The 18984-nt window shown below is 48.5% G+C and overlaps 1 protein-coding gene across 22 annotated transcripts in view; it reads left to right on the forward strand.

The window, feature by feature from the left end:
- Eps15l1 (epidermal growth factor receptor pathway substrate 15-like 1) overlaps window positions 1-18984 on the forward strand; it is a 113495-nt gene that overhangs the window by 16973 nt on the left and 77538 nt on the right. For all 22 annotated transcript variants that reach the window (XM_063275500.1, XM_063275502.1, XM_039094619.2 and 19 more), the window contains exons 5-13: window positions 2714-2809; window positions 3423-3485; window positions 7246-7371; window positions 10655-10714; window positions 12910-13143; window positions 14971-15128; window positions 17073-17229; window positions 17468-17553; window positions 18675-18747. In XM_063275500.1, coding sequence (XP_063131570.1) covers window positions 2714-2809; window positions 3423-3485; window positions 7246-7371; window positions 10655-10714; window positions 12910-13143; window positions 14971-15128; window positions 17073-17229; window positions 17468-17553; window positions 18675-18747 — 1053 coding nt within the window. The remainder of the gene's footprint in view (window positions 1-2713; window positions 2810-3422; window positions 3486-7245; window positions 7372-10654; window positions 10715-12909; window positions 13144-14970; window positions 15129-17072; window positions 17230-17467; window positions 17554-18674; window positions 18748-18984) is intronic.

The following is an 18984-nucleotide window of genomic DNA, read 5'->3' on the forward strand; positions in this document are numbered from 1 at the left end:
CCCAACACTAAGTCAATCCCCATTGGATCACTGTGAGCACCAGGCCAGCCAGGGCTACGCAGTGAGACTGTCTCAACACACACACGGACACACAGGGACACAACAACACAGAAATGTGAGTGTGTGTGCATGCATGTGGCCTATGGAGGTCAGAAGAAGAGGGCAGATTCCCTTGGAGGTAAAGTGACAGGTAGTTGGAAGCTGCCTGATGGGAAATGAGCTCTGGTTCTCTTCATGAGTCACATATGCTCTCAACCATGGAGCCATGGCGTCAGCCTAAAGACTGTTCTATAGCAAAGAAATTTTTTTTTTAAAGATTTATTTATTATATGTAAGTACACCCTCATTGTCTTCAGACACACCAGAAGAGGGCATCAGATCCCATTACAGATGGTTGAGAGCCACCATGTGGTTGCTGGGACTTGAACTCAGGACCTCTGGAAGAGCATTCAGTGCTCTAACCACTGAGCCATCTCTCCAGCCCAGCAAAGAAATTTTATGCTTATGTAAAGATGCCAAAAGTAGTTTGGTGGGTTCCTGTGCACCCCTCCTAGCCCCATGTCTGTAACCAGCTCTCCCCAGGGATGCTTATTTACACAGTTCTAACACCATGTCAGACTGCTGTTGTCATAGAACTAAACCAGGACCTGAAGCCAAGGTGGCCATGTTCCAGTGCAGTCTACCATGGAGGTGTATGTAGGACACCCTGACTCCCAGGCTCCCCTGAAGCCCCAGGCTCTGCTCTTGAACATTCTGAGTGGACTTGTGTCTGTCCTTGAAGTGCTGGCATTGGAAGCCTTGCCAGGCTTTGCAGTGCTGTGCTGATAAAGTCGACAAAGCAGTGGCCCTGGCCCTGGGTGCCAGTAGGTTCTCCAGCTCTTCTCCCAGCTGCTGTCTTCTGAGGCTGTTCTTGTGTCCCAGGTTCTTGAGCCTGGCCACCTGCTAGCCACCAGCACCTCCTTCCCTTGAGATTGGGGTATACAGCTGCTTAGTGAAGGTCCTGAGAGCCTGTTGGCGGTTCTGTGGACTATCATACTGCACTTCTCACCTTTCCTCTGACACTATGTGTTCCTGCACAGCATCCGTGGACATGGGTCAGCCATCCATGAAATACTCAGTGTTTGTACTTCTCGGGCCAGAAAAGAAGCTGCCACTATAGGGTCTCACCCTATCTCAGACTCTGTCACTAATAAAGATGACCAAAAGCAGCTGGAGAGGAAGGGGTTTATTTGATTTACCGGTTATAGTCCATTATTGAGGGAAACCAGGGGAGGAACTAGAGGTAGGAGCTGAAGCAGACCATCAGGATCATTGCTCACAGGCTTGTTCCCTATGACTTGCTCAGCCTGCTTTCTTATAAAACTCAGGACCACCAGCCTAGGGGTGGCGCTATGAGAATCATTAATTAGGTAGTTGTTCCACAGGCATGCCCATAGGCCACTTTGATGGAGGCAGTTTTTTGATTAAGGCTCTTTCTTAGCTCACTCTAGTTTGTGTCCAAAGTTGATAGGTCACCACAGAACATGCAGGCACTCAGGACACAGACAGGAGGATTGAGGAAGCTAGAGAGATGGCACAGTGGTTAAGAGTGCTTGCTGCGGGGCTGGGGATTTAGCTCAGTGGTAGAGCGCTTACCTAGGAAGCGCAAGGCCCTGGGTTCGATCCCCAGCTCCGAAAAAAAGAACCAAAAAAAAAAAAAGAGTGCTTGCTGCTCTGACAGAACTGAATTCAGTTCCCAGTACCCACACCAGACTGCTCACAATTACCTGTAACTCTGACTCCAGGAAACCTGACACTTCTAGACTCTAAGGGTATTTAAAGTGGTGTGCACACACTCGTTATTAAAAGTAGCAAAACTTGTCGGGTGGTGGTGGCAGTGCCTTTAATCCCAGCACTTGGGAGGCATAGGCAAGTAGATCTCCGAGTTGGAGGCCAGCCTGGTCTATAGAACAAGCTCCAGAACAGCCACGGCTACACAGAGAAACTCTGTCTCAAAAAACCAGACCAAGCAAGCAAGCAAAGAACCCCAACAAGGGGCTGGAGAGATCGTTCAGTAGTTAACGAGTTCCTGAGTTCAGTTCCTAGCAACTGAACAGTGGCTCTCAGCCATCTGTGATGGAATCTGATGCCGCCTTCTGATGTGCAGGTGTGCGTGCAGACAGAACATTCTTACATTAAAAAAAAATAGATTAAAAGAAACAGCAAAACTAACTATTAAAAAAGAAAAAGCAGGTCAGCAAGATACTTCCTCTGGTGACAGTGTTTGCTGCCACGCCCAACAACCTGAATTCATTCCCTAGAACAACATGGTGGGAGAGCTGAATCTCCCAAGCTCTCCGACTTTTACATGTACACTGGATGCACGTGACCCCTCCCCATAATAAGTACGTGCAGTTTCTTTAAAAATCTTTAAATCCAGTACCTGAGCTGTGGACTGCTTTGGAGGAATGCTCTTGCCTGGTATTTAAGGCTTTCTGTCCTATTCCCAATCTCACAAAAATGGAAAAACAAAGTAGAATAGGTGTGTTTGACCCATCGGTGCACGACTGCCCCGGCGTCTCCTGATCTAGAGGCCGGCTGGCTGGTTATGTCTGGGAAAGGCTCCTTTGCTTGGACTTACTAACGGCCACCAGCCGTGCACTGCAGTCAGCACAGTGGACTAAGAACCTTACAGCCTGCGTTGTGGTGTAGCCTCTTCTTCTTGGGTTTACAGGGTTTCTATGTTGCACTGAGACTGGTGGCCTGTGCACAGAGTGGGCACGAAGTTACCTTGAGCAACCTGGGCCTCACCATGCCACCACCAAAATTCGTGAGTACTCACACTCCTGCTCTCGTGGATGTGCACGTACATGTGAGTGGCAGCTCCATGTTTTCTCTTGTCTTTTCTGTGTTTTAGTCAAGGAGACACACAGCGAGACCCTGTCTCGAGAACAAAACAGAATAAATAGAGTGGACAGTTGGGTGGCACGTACATATGACAGTATTGTGTGCAGTCATCAGCCTGAGTCCCAGTTCTCACCTCCCAAAAGGAGGGCGCTGGGCCTTGCCTTAATCTTTGTTTCTCCGTCACCCAGTCCTTGGCAGCTACCCGTTGTCTTTCTGTGTAGATTTGTCTTTTTGGAACGTTTCTGTTAACGGAGTCATACAGGATGTGGTCTTTGCTGTGGCATTGTTTTCTCAGCCTGCCCACATTGTAGCCTGGATCAGGATAGTGTTACTGCCGTGACCTCTGCTGGGTACAGCTAACGTGTCCACTTTTAGCTGTTCAGAGCCTCGCATAGCTATGAATGGTCACGGGTCTGTGTGCATACCTGTGGCTCACACCTGGGAGGGGAGCTGGGGGGGTCATAGGTCATCCCCATTTGGTGGCCTTCCCGTTTTGGAATAAGATCCTTTTGGTCACGTGTGCTTTTCTTCCTCAGCATGATACCAGCAGCCCACTGATGGCCACACAGTCATCTGCAGAGGCCCACTGGGCCGTGCGGGTAAGTGAGCAGGGACAAGCCGTTCATATTATTTAGAACTTTCTGGAATACATTTGCCTTTTTATGTCTCCACAGTATTGCAGGATCATAGCTGTGTTTTGATTTTATTAGTTTTTAATAATTATTTTATTTTTAACTATTTGTATATTTGTGGTGGGTCTTTGTGCCCTTGGAGACCAAAGATGGGGGTAGGATCCCATGCAGCTGGAGTTACCAGCTATTGTGAGCCACCTAACTTGGGTGTTAGGAACTGTACTTGTGCTCTTAACCTCTGAGCCATCTTTCCATCTCTTCAGTTTTTGTTTCTTTGCTTATTGAGAAAGGGTCTCATGTCATCCAGGCTGATGTCAAACTCACACTGTAGCTGAAGCTGCTCTTGCCTCCCGACCCTCTGCTTCTACCTCTCCAGCACAGAGAAAGTAGCTATGCCTAAGTTCAGCTTGGAAAATGGCTTCTCAGATTTCTTTATTATAGCTGGCAACTGAGGTTTGGAGCAAGGAGCTGAGGATTTGAGCTCTCGGCAAGCGTTTGAGGCTGTGTTGCTTCTATTGGTTCTTCAGGATAGACAGGAGATACCCTGCTCAGGCAACCTTTCAGCCACTCTTTCCTCTCTGAGGTGCCCACCTATCTGCAAAAACCCTTGCTCAGCATCTCTGGTGTTCCTTTTCCACGAATGAGGTGATGTGGTCTCGTTCTCTAGGAAAGAACTAGCAAGCAAGCAAGCATGGTTGCTGTTGTAGTCACTGTCCTGTGGCTACGAGGAGACACGGTGACCTCAGCAAGTCTTTGAAAGGAAAGCATTTAATTGGGACTGGCTTTTAGCTTCAGAGAGTTAGCTCATTATCATCGTGGTGGGAAGAGAGGCTTGGTGCTAGAGTGGTAGAGAAAGCCACTGGGTCTGGCTTGGACTTTTGAAACTTCATAGCTCACCTACAGTGACACTTCCTTCAGTAAGACCTCACCTACCCCAAGGCCCCATCTCTCATTCATACCACCACATTCCATTCTCTGGCCTGCATAGGCTTGTAGTCATCTAATGCAAAATGCATGCAGTCCAGCTTCAAAAGTCTTCATAGTCTAGCACAGTCTCAGCCCTATTTAAAAGTCCAAAGTCTCTTCTGAGATTCCTGCAATCTCTTTCACTGTAATCCCCTATAAAACCAAAATGAAAAACCAAAAAAGCTCACTTTACCAGCACACAATGGCACAGATGTACATTACCTTTCCAAAAGGAAAGAAGGAACATTGTGAGGAAACACAGGACAAGAGCAAGATGAAAACCAGCAGGGCAGACTCCCAAACTCTGCATCCATGTCTGATATCAAAGTGCTTTTCAGTGCTCTTACCCATCCTGCTTGGCTGACTGCAACTCGCTTCTTTCTCACGGGCTGGTGAGAACCAGGGGTTCAACACTCCCTGTTGAAGCTGCATCCCATGGCCCTGGCGTCTGCAACATTTTGAGGTCTCTAAGGCAGTCCAAGCTTCCCCTTCACAGCTTCACACAATGGCCTCTGTAGGCTTCATGCAGGGACACCCCCTACTACCTGTCTGGCCTCAGTGGCCTTCCTTAGTCATGGAGAGAGACTCTATAACCCCTTTCTTGTATCTTTTCCTCCAAAGTCAGAACCTCATAGCCAAAGCTGCCAAGTTCTGCTTTTTAACCTGCGCTGGAACATGGCCTCCTCATTCAGTTACTTCACCAGCTTTCTTTTCTTTGACGGCTTCTTTCACTGCCTAAGCTTGGTTGTCCTGAAATTTTCTCTGTAGTCCAGGCTGGCTTTGAACTCAGAGATCTGCCTGCCCCTGCCTCTGAGTGCTGGGGTTATAGGCAGCGCTACCATGCCTGGCCCTGAACTTTTTTAAAATTCCTTTTCAGAAGCTAGAAGCTTAACTGGGTGGGGTCTTACCTGAGGTCTTGGTGAGCAGTGGACTCGGCCTCATTGCGCTTCCCGAAGCTTTTCTCCTCAAGCTCTACCTTTTATTTTTTCCTTGCTCAGCTCACTCCTTTTTACTACAGATATCTCTGAGAGACCTGCTCTCACTGAAGGGAAGTGGAGGAGGAGGAGTGGATAGGGATAGGGAAGGATCAGGATGAGAAGGGGCAGGGGGAACCGCATGGAGTTGCAGCAGTACAGGAGAGGATAAATTAGTTAAAGCCACCAGCACTAACCGCAGAGCAGAGTCAGTACTCGGTGGCCCTGACGTTTCCTCTGTCAACCCTGTTAGTTCCAAACTCTTTAATTTAGCTTCAGATGGATTTTTCAGAGAAGGGCCACTTTTTTTTTTTTTTTTTGTCAAAATATTAACAGAACGGTCTCTAGGCCACATATTAATATTCTTTTTCCACAGTTCAGATCACCCTCAGCACTGTCTTCTGTGCTCCTACTAGGACGGTCCGTTAAACCCCTGCTTAAGTCATTCTACCACTTTCCTCATCCAGAGTCCCAGAGTCCACATTGTAGCAGCAAGCAGCATGGTGAGGACTTCACAGCAGCACCCCAGTTCTTGCTGTGGACTTCTGTCTCAGTCACTGTTTCATCACAGTGCCGTAGGCTTGTCATCCCACACTTGGGAACTTGAGGCTGGAGGACAGATCACATGTTCAAGGCCAGCGTGAGTCATATAGGGAAGAACCTGTCTCAAAAACAAAAAGATGGGCTGGCAAGATGGCTTAGTGAAGTGCTGCTGCCAAGTGTGGTGATCCTGGAATCCACTTGGTGGCAGGAAAGACATGTCCTCTGATTATCACACAAGTACTGTGGGCTGTATGCTCCCACTCAAGTTTGTATATGCACAATAAGTAAGCTAAAACTCGAGATACATGTTTACAAAACCTCTGACTCCTGAACCAGAGTTGGGCCTACACGTGTGGACTGTGGACGCTCTCAGAATGATGGCAGCCCACCCCCATGTTCATGTTCTTCTCCCTTCCTCCTTGGTCCTGTTAGCCAGCTCTTGGGCAGCTTTGAGCTTCTCAGGCAAGGACTTTGCCACCAAGCTACATCCTTAGCCCCGTTAGCTTATTTCTCTGAGACAGGGTGATCTTGAACTCCTGATTCTCCTGCCTCCACCTTGAACTGAGAGCTGGAATTGCAGGTGGATTGTACATGCTAGGGATGGAGTCCAGGGCTTCTGTGCATGCTTTATGAGCACTCTGCCCACCACCTCACAGTACTGGCACTCGTTTCCAAACCTCTTTTTCTGGGTGATGAGATTGACACTCAAGCCTTTACTGTACTGAGCCCCATCACAGCTTGTGTTTGCAGTGTGAGAAGCAAATGTTGGCACTCAGGTTGACATTTGAGCACATTAGGTCCCATTAGGTCCCATTAGGTCTCATTATATAGCACAGGCTGGCTTCAAGCCCTCCATCTTCCTAGCTATGTGTTGAGTGCTGGAATGAGAGGCTGTGCCTTGGTCCTACTAGAGATTGACCTTGGTCATGCTCACTCCAGAGGGAAACATTACCCTGCTGGCCCCTGTTCCCCAGGGCCCCAGGCCCATGGTGCCAGGGAGCTGTTTCTCCCAGACCATAAATTCTCCCTGGAAACCTAGACATCTTGCTTCACTGGTACAGCTGAGCTCTGGGTAGGCAGACCTGGGAATGGATCCATGCTGCTTGCTCTTTTTTTTTTTTTTCCGGAGCTGGGGACCGAACCCAGGGCCTTGCGCTTCCTAGGCAAGCACCCTACCACTGAGCTAAATCCCCAACCCCCATGCTGCTTGCTCTTATTCAGTCTGACTTCTTCTTCCCTGGTAGGTGGAGGAGAAGGCAAAGTTTGATGGCATCTTTGAAAGCCTTCTACCAGTCAATGGACTACTCTCTGGAGACAAGGTCAAGCCGGTCCTCATGAACTCAAAACTACCTCTGGATGTGCTGGGCAGGGTAAGGGGCTGGGATGGGTGCTTTCCCACCCTGCACTGCAATATGTTTGGCTGTTAACAGTCACCTTTCCCCCACCGTCATGTACTGTACCATCAGGTGCTCCCTGTATATCAGGACTGCTCTTCTGCCCTGGGAAGATGCTGACACCCTTCCTTCCATTCTATGATGGGAGGCGCAAAGGGAGAAGGCTACATACATGTACCTGCAACCAGAGAGCCTGTGCTGAGCCCAGCACACATCCTTCTTTTCTTTGTGTGTTTGCATCTTTCCATTTGTTTGTTTGTTTGTTTGGGGTTTTTTTTGTTTGTTTTTTTTTCCTTTTTCTTTTTTTCGGAGCTGGGGACTGAACCCAGGGCCTTGCGCTTCCTAGGCAAGCGCTTTACCACTGAGCTAAATCCCCAACCCCCCATTTGTTTTTTTTTAAAAAAAAAAAAAAAAAAAAAAAGGTGGGGCAGGAGAAATGGCTCAGCAGTTAAGAGCACTGACTACTTTTCCAGAGGTCCTGAGTTCAATTCCCAGCAACCACATGGTGGCTCACAACCATCTGTAATGGGATCTGATGCCCTCTTCTGGTGTGTCTGAAGACAGCTACAGTGTACTCATAAAATTAATAAACAAATCTTTAAAAAAAAAAAAAACCAAAAACGTGGCTCCACAGGAGTGTGCATATATGTGAGGTTCAGAGGACATCTTTGGAAACATTCCTAAGTTGTATCTACTTTTTCTTAGATACAGTCTTTCAGTGGGCCTAGAATTTACCAAGTTCCTGAGCTGAGCTGACTGGCCAGGGAGTCCAGGCATCATCCTGTCTCTGCCTTCCCAGTACTGGGTTTCTAAGTGCATGCCACCACACCCAGCCTTAAAAAACAATTACATCAAAATTTCTTTTTGGGGGCTGGGGATTTAGCTCAGTGGTAGAGCGCTTGCCTAGGAAGCGCAAGGCCCTGGGTTCGGTTCCCAGCTCCGAAAAAAAGAACCAAAAAAAAAAACCAAAAAAAATTTCTTTTTTTCTTTATTGGGTTTCACAATGGAACCTTGGTTGGCTTGGAACTCTTTGTGTAGATAATACTGGTCTTGAATTCATAAAAATCTGCTCAACTATACTTCCACAGTGCTGGAATTAAAGGTGTGTGCCACCGTGCTGCCTGCATTTAAACTCTTAGTGTGTATATGTGTGTAGTATGTGTGTGCCATTGTGTATCTATGAAGGTCAAAGGAAAGCTTGCAGGATCCGATTCTCTCCTACGTGGGGACCAAATTCAGCTTTCCAGGCTTCCAGCAGGCACCTTTACCTGATGAGCCATTTCATTGGCCCTTTTCTGCTTTTTTTTTTTTTTTTTTTTTTTTTTTTTTTTTTTTTTTGGTAGAAGTGGATCTTTTTTTTTTTTTTTTTTAAATTTATTTTATTTATATGAGTACACTGTAGCTATTTTCAGACACACCAGAAGAGGGCATCGGATCCCATTACAGATGGTTGTGAGTCATCATGTGGTTGCTGGGAATTGAACTCAGGACCTCTGGAAGAGCAGTCACTCTTAGCCACTGAGCCATCTCTCCAGCCCCCTTTTCTGCTTTTAAGGAATTTTTTTTTTCCTGCCTATCAGTCTGGAGGTTAAGTCACTTTCAGCTCTGTTGCAGGTTTAGAAATAGATTTAGATATTTCATTTTTGGTTTTATCATTTTGAAATAGGGTCTCCTGTCTCCCATATTGGCAGGATGTAACCTTAAACTCCTGATCCACCTCCATAGTGCATTCCTTTGATTTATTTATGTTAAAGCCTCAGTTTTAGTGGATGTGGCAATGCACACCTATAGTTGCAAAAGGCTGAGGCAGGAGGAGCATGAGTTTGAGGCCAGCCGGGTTTGTGTAGCAGTATCCTCCATCAGGAGCCCCTCATCAAAAATGAACTTCAGATTTGTTCATATGAATGCAAAGTGTGTGGCTTCAGCCCCTACTGTGGACTCTGTTCCTCTAGAGGGGCATGCCCAAGACGTCTTCCTGGCAGCTTGCTTCATGGTAATGTGGGTTAGGCCACCTTGTCCCCTGTGGGGCGCTGCTACAGAGGGAACCAGGTATTTGGAGGCTCCTAGCCTTTAGTAGAGCCTCAAGCACCAAACACTGCAGATCTCGGTGACTCTGACTGTCTCTAATGCCCATTAGAGGTGCCTCTGTCTCCCAAGTTCTAGAACTGCACAATACCTGTCTGGTTACATTCAAAATAGACTTTAAAGTCTATGCTGCTGGGGCTGGAGAGATGTCTTGGGGCTTCAGAGCACTGCAGAGGACCCAGGTCTGACTCCAGTTTCTGTTGGAAGGGTTGCCTGGGAAAGAGAGCGCGCTGTGGGACGGTACAGTCTTGACCTTGGTCCTCAGTGCTCAGTCGGAGGGTGGTTTTCACAGAGCTGCAGGGGGTCTGGGCTGTTGTTTCCATTTCTTGTTTTGATCATTTTAGGTAGGGTCTTAGTTACTGTTCTGTTGCTGTGAAGGGACTCCATAAACAAAGCAGCTCTTATAAAGCATTAACTGGGGCCTGCGTCCAGTTTCGGAGGTGTAGTCCATTATGGTCATGATGATCTTCATGGTGGAAGCATGGCAGCAGGCAGGCAGATGCAGTGCTGAAGCTGAGAGACACATCTGGTCCACAGGCAGAGAGGCAGGCAGAGACCTGACATGAACTTCTGACACCTCAGAGCTTAACCTTGCAGTGACACAGCTCTTCCAGCAAGGCCACATCTCCTCATGCTCCCCTAGCAGTTCACCAACTGAGGACTCGGTTTGCAAATACATGAGCCGGCGGGGCCATTCCCACTCAGCCCACCACAGATAGGATCTTGCTATACAGCCAAGACGGGCCTGGAACTCTCTGTGTAGCCCAGACTGGCCTGTGCTGTGTAATCCTCTTACTTCAGCCTCTTGTCACAGACTAGTTCTTAAATGCCTTTTCTTTTCATTTCTTTTCGTGTGTGTGTGTGTGTTTGTGTGTGTGTGTGTGATGTGTGTGTGTGTGTGTGTGTGTGTGTGTATGTGTTCGTGTGTGTGATGTGTGTGTGATGTGTGTCTGTGTATGTGTTCACGTGTATGGGTGTGTGTGTGATGTGTGTCTGTATGTGTTCACGTGTGTGTGTGATGTGTGTGTGTTTATGTGTTCATATGTGTGGGTGTGTTAGAAGACAGGTATACAGCTCCATAAGGGCCTGTGATGGCTTTGGTCTCGTGCTTGTGCTGGGTGAACCTCACAGGCCCTTCTTATGTCACCCTCCTGGATCTGGCTGTCTCCTTTAGGTCTGGGACCTCAGTGACATTGACAAGGATGGACATTTGGACCGAGATGAGTTTGCTGTGGTAAGTCCTCTGTGTCTTGTTCCTACCTTGCTGAGACCTAAGGAAGTTCTCACATTGGTGGGTGCTGCAGCCTTGTGTTTTAAAATGTTTATTTTTACATCATCCCAGTACTTAGAAAAGGTTCAGGAGTACAGGAGAGCTCCAGAGTCTCTCATCCAGTGTGATTATCTTACATTGCCTGCTTCACCCTCCTTCCTCTCTGTCTTTGTGTGCTGGCCTGGAACTTGATCTATAGACCAGGCTGGCCTCGAATTCAGACATCTACCTGCCTCTGCCTCCCAAGTGCTAGGATTAAAGGCCTGTGCCACCACTGCCTGGCCTACTTTTGTTTTTTTGAGACAAAGTCTCAGGTAATTGAAGCTGATCTTTTTGTTTGTTCTTTTCTGTTTTCTTCTTCTTCTTCTTCTTCTTCTCCTTCTTCTTCTTCTTCTTCTTCTTCTTCTTCTTCTTCTTCTTCTTCTTCTTCTTCTTCTTCTTCTTCTTCTTCTTCTTCTTCTTTTTTTTTTTTTTTTTGAGACAGGGTTTCTCTGTGTAGGCTGACCTCAAACTCAAAGTTCTGCCTGCCTCTGTCTCTCAAGTCCTGGGATTAAATGATTAAAGGCTTAAGCCACCACGACCTCCTCGAAGATGGTCTTGACCTCTTGATTCTCCTGTCTCTATCTCCCAAGTTCCAGAATTATAGGCATGTACAGCACCTGGCTTTCCAGTTACATTTTAAAATAGATTCTGAAATCTGAGGTTGGGGCTGGAGACGTGTCTTCAGGCTTAAGAGTACTACAGAGGACCTGGTATTGCAGGGCTCACAGGGCTCGCAGGGCTCTTGTGAACCCACCTGAGGTACAAATAAGACATGGAGACATTTATGTAGTTTTGCTGAGCTCTGAGACCTGCCGTATGGCTAGCTCTTTAACTCCCTGCTCTGCTCCAGTCCATATCTGTTCCCTTCCTTGTCCTCTTCAATTTTCCCCGCTTCTGCCTGTATCTGTCATATGGCTCCTCTCCACCTAGCTCTTCCTGCTCTAGCTATTGTCTGTCAGCTCTTTATTGTAATCAGCAGTGAGACAACACTTCCTAGTTTTCTTAGATCACCTTTAGGCAGCAAGGAGATTGCCTGACCTTCATGGTTTGGGCAGATGGGAAACCAGCATTTTCTCTCTGCTGGTACAGTAATCAACAATTGAAAATGCAGAGACATATCTTATTACAGTGTGAGGAAGGTCATCCCAACAACCCTGGTTGGTTCCCAGCTTCCACATGTGACTTGGTGGTTCACAGTGGTCTCTAACTCCAACTCCAGGGTATGTGATGCCCTCTCCTGGCCTCCATGGGCACTATACACATGAAGTGTACAGACAGATAGGCAAAACACTCATAGATATAAAGATAAACTTTTAAAATCTGGTTTTGCCAGTGTGCCTATCATCCCAGGACTCAGAAGACTGAGCAGGAGGTTTGGAATTTGGGTCCTGCCTTGACTTCATACCATAGCTTTGTCTCTGAATAAATAAGTATGTAGACAGTGTCTCTCCTTCGTCTGCAGTGCAGTAACTCCCTGCTGTCTCCTTTGGGGGTCACACTCTGTGTCAGTATCTGTATACCTCCAGACTTTATAAGCCCTGTAGCTGGTGGCCACACCGCCTGCTGAAGGAAGGTGTGAGTGCCTAGAGACCCAGGCAGATCTATTACATACGCGCGCTCTACTTTTCCCTGTGTATCCTTAGCTGTTGTGGCTTTGATTGGTAGTAGAGTAGTAATGGTTGTAGTGAGGCAATTACAGCAAAGACTGGGCTGTTGACTGAGTAGAGTGCTTGTCCAGCACGCAAAAGTTCTGTGGACACAGCAGGAAGGTCAGAAGTCCAAGTGTCCTCAGCCGCTTGAGTGTGAGGCCGTCCTGTCTCACACCAGTCATGGCAGTGTGCTCTAGTAGAAGTGCTAGCAATGTGGGGTTTTTGTTTGTGGAATTTTCTGCATAGCATTTGCCGACCTTGGGAAGGAACAGACAGTGACTGTGTGCTGTGTCTGGATGGCTTTCTTCTACGTTCACTTCAACTGCCCAAATTGGATATGTCTCGAAGAAGCAGAGGAGGCTGATGCCTCAGAAAAGATTAGCAGCTTCCTTAGAGCCTCTAGGAATCCCCATGGCTCCCAGACTGCATGAAGCCCTCTTTGTCTTTCTCTTCTCATTGGCACCACAGGCTATGCACTTGGTATACCGCGCCCTGGAGAAGGAACCAGTGCCCTCCGTTCTGCCCCCGCCCCTCATCCCACCCTCCAAGAGGAAGAAGACGGTATTTGCAGGCGCTGTGCCTGTCTTGCCTGCCAGCCCCCCACCCAAAGACAGCCTCCGCTCCACACCATCCCATGGCAGTGTAAGCAGCCTCAACAGCACAGGCAGCCTGTCCCCAAAGCACAGCGTCAAGCAGACTCAGGTCAGTGCCCACGGCTGCTTCTGAATTGTTTCTCATCAGCAAAGACAGAAAGCTTTGATCAATTTTTATATTTTTTAAAAACTTTACTAGAGGATGGGGCTGGAGAGGTGGCTTAATGATTAAAGAGTACTGAATGCTCTTCCAGAGGACCAGGTTCAATCCCCAGCACCCACATAGCAGCTCACATCAGGTCTGCACTTGTGTGTGTGGTATATAGATGCATGCAGGCAAAACACCATACACATAGAATAAATAAGTAAAGGAAACAAAAAAGAACCTTAATTACTGTGATTCAGAATGAGCTTTCTTTCAGGTAAGTGAAATTGCTCCCTGGTTTATGTGGAGCCTGGACTCCAGGACCCCAGGCTGTCAGTGCTCTCTATTGCTCAAGTCCTCGTTGAAGTGATCCAGTGTCTTATAGAGCCTGGGCATGCCCCTAGCCTCACCTCACTGAGAGCAGACTCCCTCGTTTGTTCATCTGCTTATATGTGTGCGTTTGTTTAAGGATGTGCACACATCTTTGTTGGGAGTCCACAGAAGGTATCAGGTGTCCTCCTCCATCACTGTCTCTCCACTCCTTTGAGGCAAGGTCTCTTCTTGGTCCTGGGGCTCTCTTTCCTGGCTGGGCTGGTAGCACACCGAGGGGTCTTCTCGACTCTGTCTCTTGGCGCAGGAGCTGCGGGCATTGCAGGAGGCCCTGCTTGTTGTTTGTGAGGTGGTTCTAGAGTCCGCACTCGTGATTATGCATCGAGCAGTCTTAACCACAAAGGAAGCCCCTGCCCTTGCCCCTGTTCTCTGTTTTCAATGCCCTGAGGCTTCATGAAAGAATGAGGTTCTTCTACTCTGAGGCTGTGGCACTGCCTGCTGTTTTCTGTATTTGCATTTCTTTATTGACCATGTGAGCACATGGGTGGGTAATGCCATAGCAGGTATGTGTGGCCTGGGTTCAGTGCAACACCTTCTAACCGCAGGCTTGTCCCCTAACCAGCATTGACACACATCAGTGTGCCTGGCTCCGGCTCTCAGGCAAGAACTTATTTTGTTGGTACAGTGTGTAGGACTTTCAGTGAAGAACATACCATGATCTGGGTGCTGGGAAGGCTGTCCTGGAGGGGACATTATTTCCCTGTCTCATGAACATTTGGGACAGAGAAATAATGGCTGCACAGCTGTGACATCAAGTGGGGCATTATTAGTCAAATTAAGATGGGGATAGTGTTTGGGAGGATGTGCTTGGGGTCTGTGTACATGTTGAGAAAGCAGTGAGAGCTTTGGTGTCCACAAGGCTTCAGTAGTTAGCAGGTACTGACTGCCTCTTGGGCCCAGAGCGGCATAGGGAATGACTGCAGCACAGAGCAGTCAGTAGCAGATAAATGTATCCAGTGGTCAGTAAGACTGGGTCTTGCTTTAGTTCCAGGCTGGCCAGGAACTCCTAATCTTCTGGCTTCAGACTCACCAGAGCAGAGGGATAATCTTGGTAAAAATCAACAATAAAAATAACAGGAACTGGTCAGCGTGTGCAGAGATTAGCAGCTGCAGTTTCTTCCTGGAAGTTTCTATCCTGAGACTGTCTCCAGTTCACCATCCCATATGTTGTGGTTCTGGGTTTACAGGGAGCAAAAAATGGTAGCAGCAGAGAGTCCCAACTAACTGATCCGAACTTCATTGTATGCTTGTCTGTGTGTCTGACCTTTTTTTATTCTCTCTGCTCCTAGCCAGGGTCCTGGACAGGGCTGCATGGTCCTGACACTGTCAGTGAGAACTGTAAGCTGAGCTGAGGACTGGGACAGGGCTCACAGATAAGTCACTCTGTTGTAACTGTTTCAGCCACCAGTGGCCTGGGTTGTGCCTGTAGCTGATAAGATGCGCTTTGACGAGATCTTCTTGAAGACAGACCTGGACCTTGATGGCTATGTGAGTGGCCAGGAAGTTAAGGAGATCTTCATGCACTCAGGCCTCACACAGAACCTTCTAGCACACATCTGGTAATGATGGAAATGTTCCAGCTCTGAGAGGCTGGAAAAGAGGGTGGGGAGGGCTCCCATTTTCCAGGTGACTATACAGGAGGTAGGGTCAGCCCTTATCTGTACTGGAGAGCTATGTCTTCTCCACAAGCCTTACCTTGCCACAAGCCACCTGTAACAGTCATTCTGCCTGCCACTTTAGTAAGCTCAGTGAGGCCTTGGTCGTTCCAGTGAGGCCCCACTTGGAAGAGCACCACAAACATTCCAAGTTCATCGCACTGAAGTTGAGTGGGGCACCAGAGTGTAATTGTGGGGGGCAGCCGCATTGCCAGTAAACGTCAGCCAGGTGTGCTGGTGACCCCAAGCTGGTCCTCTTCAGTAAACTTTCTATACTCTGTGGACCCTGGGACCTCTTGAGACCCCAGGCTACATGAGATTAGGTCAGAATGTCGTACAGGGATTGGGAGGTATAGATGAGAGGCCCTTCCAAATCCTACTCTCCTGTGGGGAACTGTTTTATTAGGGTTTCTATTTTTGTGATAAATCATCGTGACCCAAAACAGTGTGGAAATGGCTTGTTTCTGTTTACATTTCCAGATCACAGTACATCACTGAGGGAAGTCAGGCAGGAACCTGGAGGCGGGAGCTGAAGCAGAGGTCATGGAGGAGTGCTACTTACTGGCTTGTTCCCCATGGCTTGCTCAGTCTCCTTATGCAGCTCAGAACCACCTACCCAGGGTTGGCACCACCCATAATGAAATTTCCCCCCATCAGTCATTAGTGGAGAAAATGCCCCCACAGAGCTGCCTACAGGCCAGTTTGATGAAGACAGTGTCTCAAGAGTCCCTCCCTAGATATCTCTAGGTTTACAAAATTCACAAAGCCAGCCAGCACAGGGACAGTCACCAGCCATCAGGCTGGATCTCCAGGTTCCCTTGTAAGTAGTCACAGCTGTTGTAATGTAGGTGGTGGCCACTGTATAACAAACACTTGGTGCTGGGTAAGGGAGCTGCCTTCATCCTACCTGTGTTAAGTGCTGAACAGAGCTGACATCTCAGAGTGGGGCTCCTTCTGAAGGTAACTAGCATGGTCCAGGTTATTGTTAGCTTGTTTTAAACCTGGCTGCTTTCTGACTGGATCAGGGAACTGAACCGGTCACGTGATAGCCAGAAAGAACCATCTTGAGTAATCCTAGCCAGGTAGGTAGCCAGCCCCAAGGGTTAGGGGCCACTCAGTCTCCTCTTCAGCCAGGCTGCTTGCTTCTTCAGAAGAAACTGTTGCACCCAAGTGCAGGAGCCTCTGCTAGCAGCCTAGGCCTGCTTTGTGATGATCCTCTGCAGGGAGCTGCTGCAGAGTGGGCCTGTGAAGGCCTTGTGCTCATCTCTGACTGCAGTTTAACACCAGCAGTCAAAGTGCTTGCCCTCACCAGGCCATGCACTGCCAGCTCGTCTAGGGTACTCCCGTTTTCCCTGGTTCAACACGAGACACAGAGAGGTCTGAGGCAAGCTCATAGTGTTGAAGACATTGTGGGCAGGGAGTATATCTTGAGACCTCATTGGAGTGCAGCTCTCACCAGAGGCCATACACAGCCTCCAAATCTATAAAGTAAATACGGATGAGACAGTATCTATCCCTTCCCCATCTGCTCCGGGACTGATGGTCTGTGCTGGGCACTAGCATCTCTGGAGTACCTTGAACAAGATGAACCAAGAAAGCCTTGACCCTCAGAGTCAGCTGGAGAGGTGTGTATTGTGGGGAGGGTTCCTTTCTGAGAGCAGGTTCTGTAGGCCAGAGTGTCACTCCCACACACCTGTGGCCATCCTTAAGGTCATCAGCATAAATGGGAACATGGAGGCAGTGCGTAGCCAGGGCTTGCCGTGGTCCTGTTAGGCTTGATACTCGGGTGGTTCAGGGTAGGTGGCAAGTGCAATTGTGATGTGTAATTGCACCCCACATCTTTCCTAGGGCCCTGGCCGATACAAGACAAACGGGCAAGTTAAGCAAAGAGCAATTTGCGCTAGCAATGTATTTCATTCAGCAGAAGGTCAGTAAAGGCATCGACCCTCCTCAAGTCCTCTCGCCTGACATGGTGCCACCCTCGGAGAGAGGCACTCCCATTCCAGTGAGTAGTCCAGCATCCTTGTTTCTGTTCTTTCACCACCTACTAGAAGGTGGCACTGGTGCCCCAAGACCCACCCCCACCTCCCAGTCTTCACTCTCCTAGGCCACATTTGGGGCTGGGCGCTGGGGGCGGGGGATCCTTTGATTGGGTCACCTGGAGTATTGTTGGGCCAGTGGCCTGTGCTCTGGTCCTGACGTATAAGCCGCTGCACCCTGTGACTCTGAAGTTTTGATCCTAGGACAGTTCAAGTGCTCTTGGGTCAGGAGAGTTCACTGGTGTGAAAGAGCTGGATGACATCAGCCAGGAGATCGCACAGCTGCAGAGGTACGTGGCTGCCTGCTTTCTGGTGACTCCAGTGCCGCAGCCTTGTGTCTGTGCCCCCATAATAAGCCTTTGAGGGAGGGGAGAACATGTCTCGGATTGCTTCTGTTTGGATCATTGTTGCTCTGAGTCTGTATTATGCAGGTAGCCTCAGACAGGTTGTGGCTACATAGCTGCCTAGGGATACAGACAGCCGAGAGGAGAGTCCAGCACATAGCTTAGGTGACAGACCTGCTGTACACACTGGGCCAGTTCCTCACTGCCTCTTTATCAGAAGCCAACCACTGCCATACACTCCACACTCCCCTGGCTCCCCTATCCCAGTTTTGCTTTCTATTCCTGTCCTCCAGGACATCCTTCTCACAGTCTTGTCCCTGTAGTACTGGATGGTGTTCATCTGCAGTTCTTAGGCCTGTGTCATGTCTCTCATGGTTGAGTGGTTCATCAGTGTGGACTACTGAATGCCTTTCTTTGACTGGGTGTGGGATGTAGGGAGTGACAGTCACAACTGAGCAGCGTGGTGACATGAGTATAATAGCTCTTAAGGAGGGGTGCAGGTGCCTGTGCCAGCCGTCTGTGGGCATTAGACCCCAAGGGGAAGGTGCATCCCTGAGTTTCTCACTGGGTCCTGGCTGCTCTGGGTCCAAGCTCGCCATTTCCTTCATGAATATCAGCTGGGGACCCCTTGCTAATGCTCGTGACCACTCTTACTCCATCCTGTGCCTCCTGAACTTCCCTTATTACCTGGGAGCCTCCATTTTCCTGTTTGACTGTTAGATAGTGATGACGCTGTGCTCTAATGCAGTGAGCACTGAGACTGAGGCCTCTCATGCAGGTTCTGCTGTGTCCTAGTGTGGGGAAGACTATTGGTTAGTCTAGGAGAATTGTTGTAAAAAGTACCCGAGGCTAGCTCCTACATAAAGAAGGGCTTCCTTAGCTTAGTTTTAGAAGCTGATCTGTCTGGCCTCTGGTGAGGACTTCAGACATGGTGTCTTGGTGAAATAGGACCATTGTGTGGCAAGCCTGAGGGACCATTCTGTATGGGGATGTGTAGGTTCAGGCCTAAAGTCAGGATGAAACCTCTGCTGTGCAGTGCCGACTGTTTTCATGCCTTGTTTCTGCAGAGAGAAATATTCACTGGAACAAGACATCAGAGAAAAGGAAGAGGCAATCAGACAGAAAGCCAGCGAAGTACAGGTGTGGCTGCTATGTCTCAGCTCAGGCCTACGGAATAGGATAATGTCAGAATCGTGTGCTGGATGCATGACAGTGCTTGGGACAGCCTTGGGATTGTGATGTGTTTTGCTTCCTTGGTGGCACTGGGCACAGGACTGGGGGGTTTCACTCATACCTGGTCGGCACCAAGTGTAGAAGAACCCCAAGCCTCTTCTGTGTTCAGGTGTCAGAAACAGAACCTAGGGCCTCATGCTTACC

Source organism: Rattus norvegicus, chromosome 16 (genome assembly GCF_036323735.1).
Source record: "Rattus norvegicus strain BN/NHsdMcwi chromosome 16, GRCr8, whole genome shotgun sequence".
In the NCBI taxonomy this organism is placed as follows: domain Eukaryota; kingdom Metazoa; phylum Chordata; class Mammalia; order Rodentia; family Muridae; genus Rattus; species Rattus norvegicus.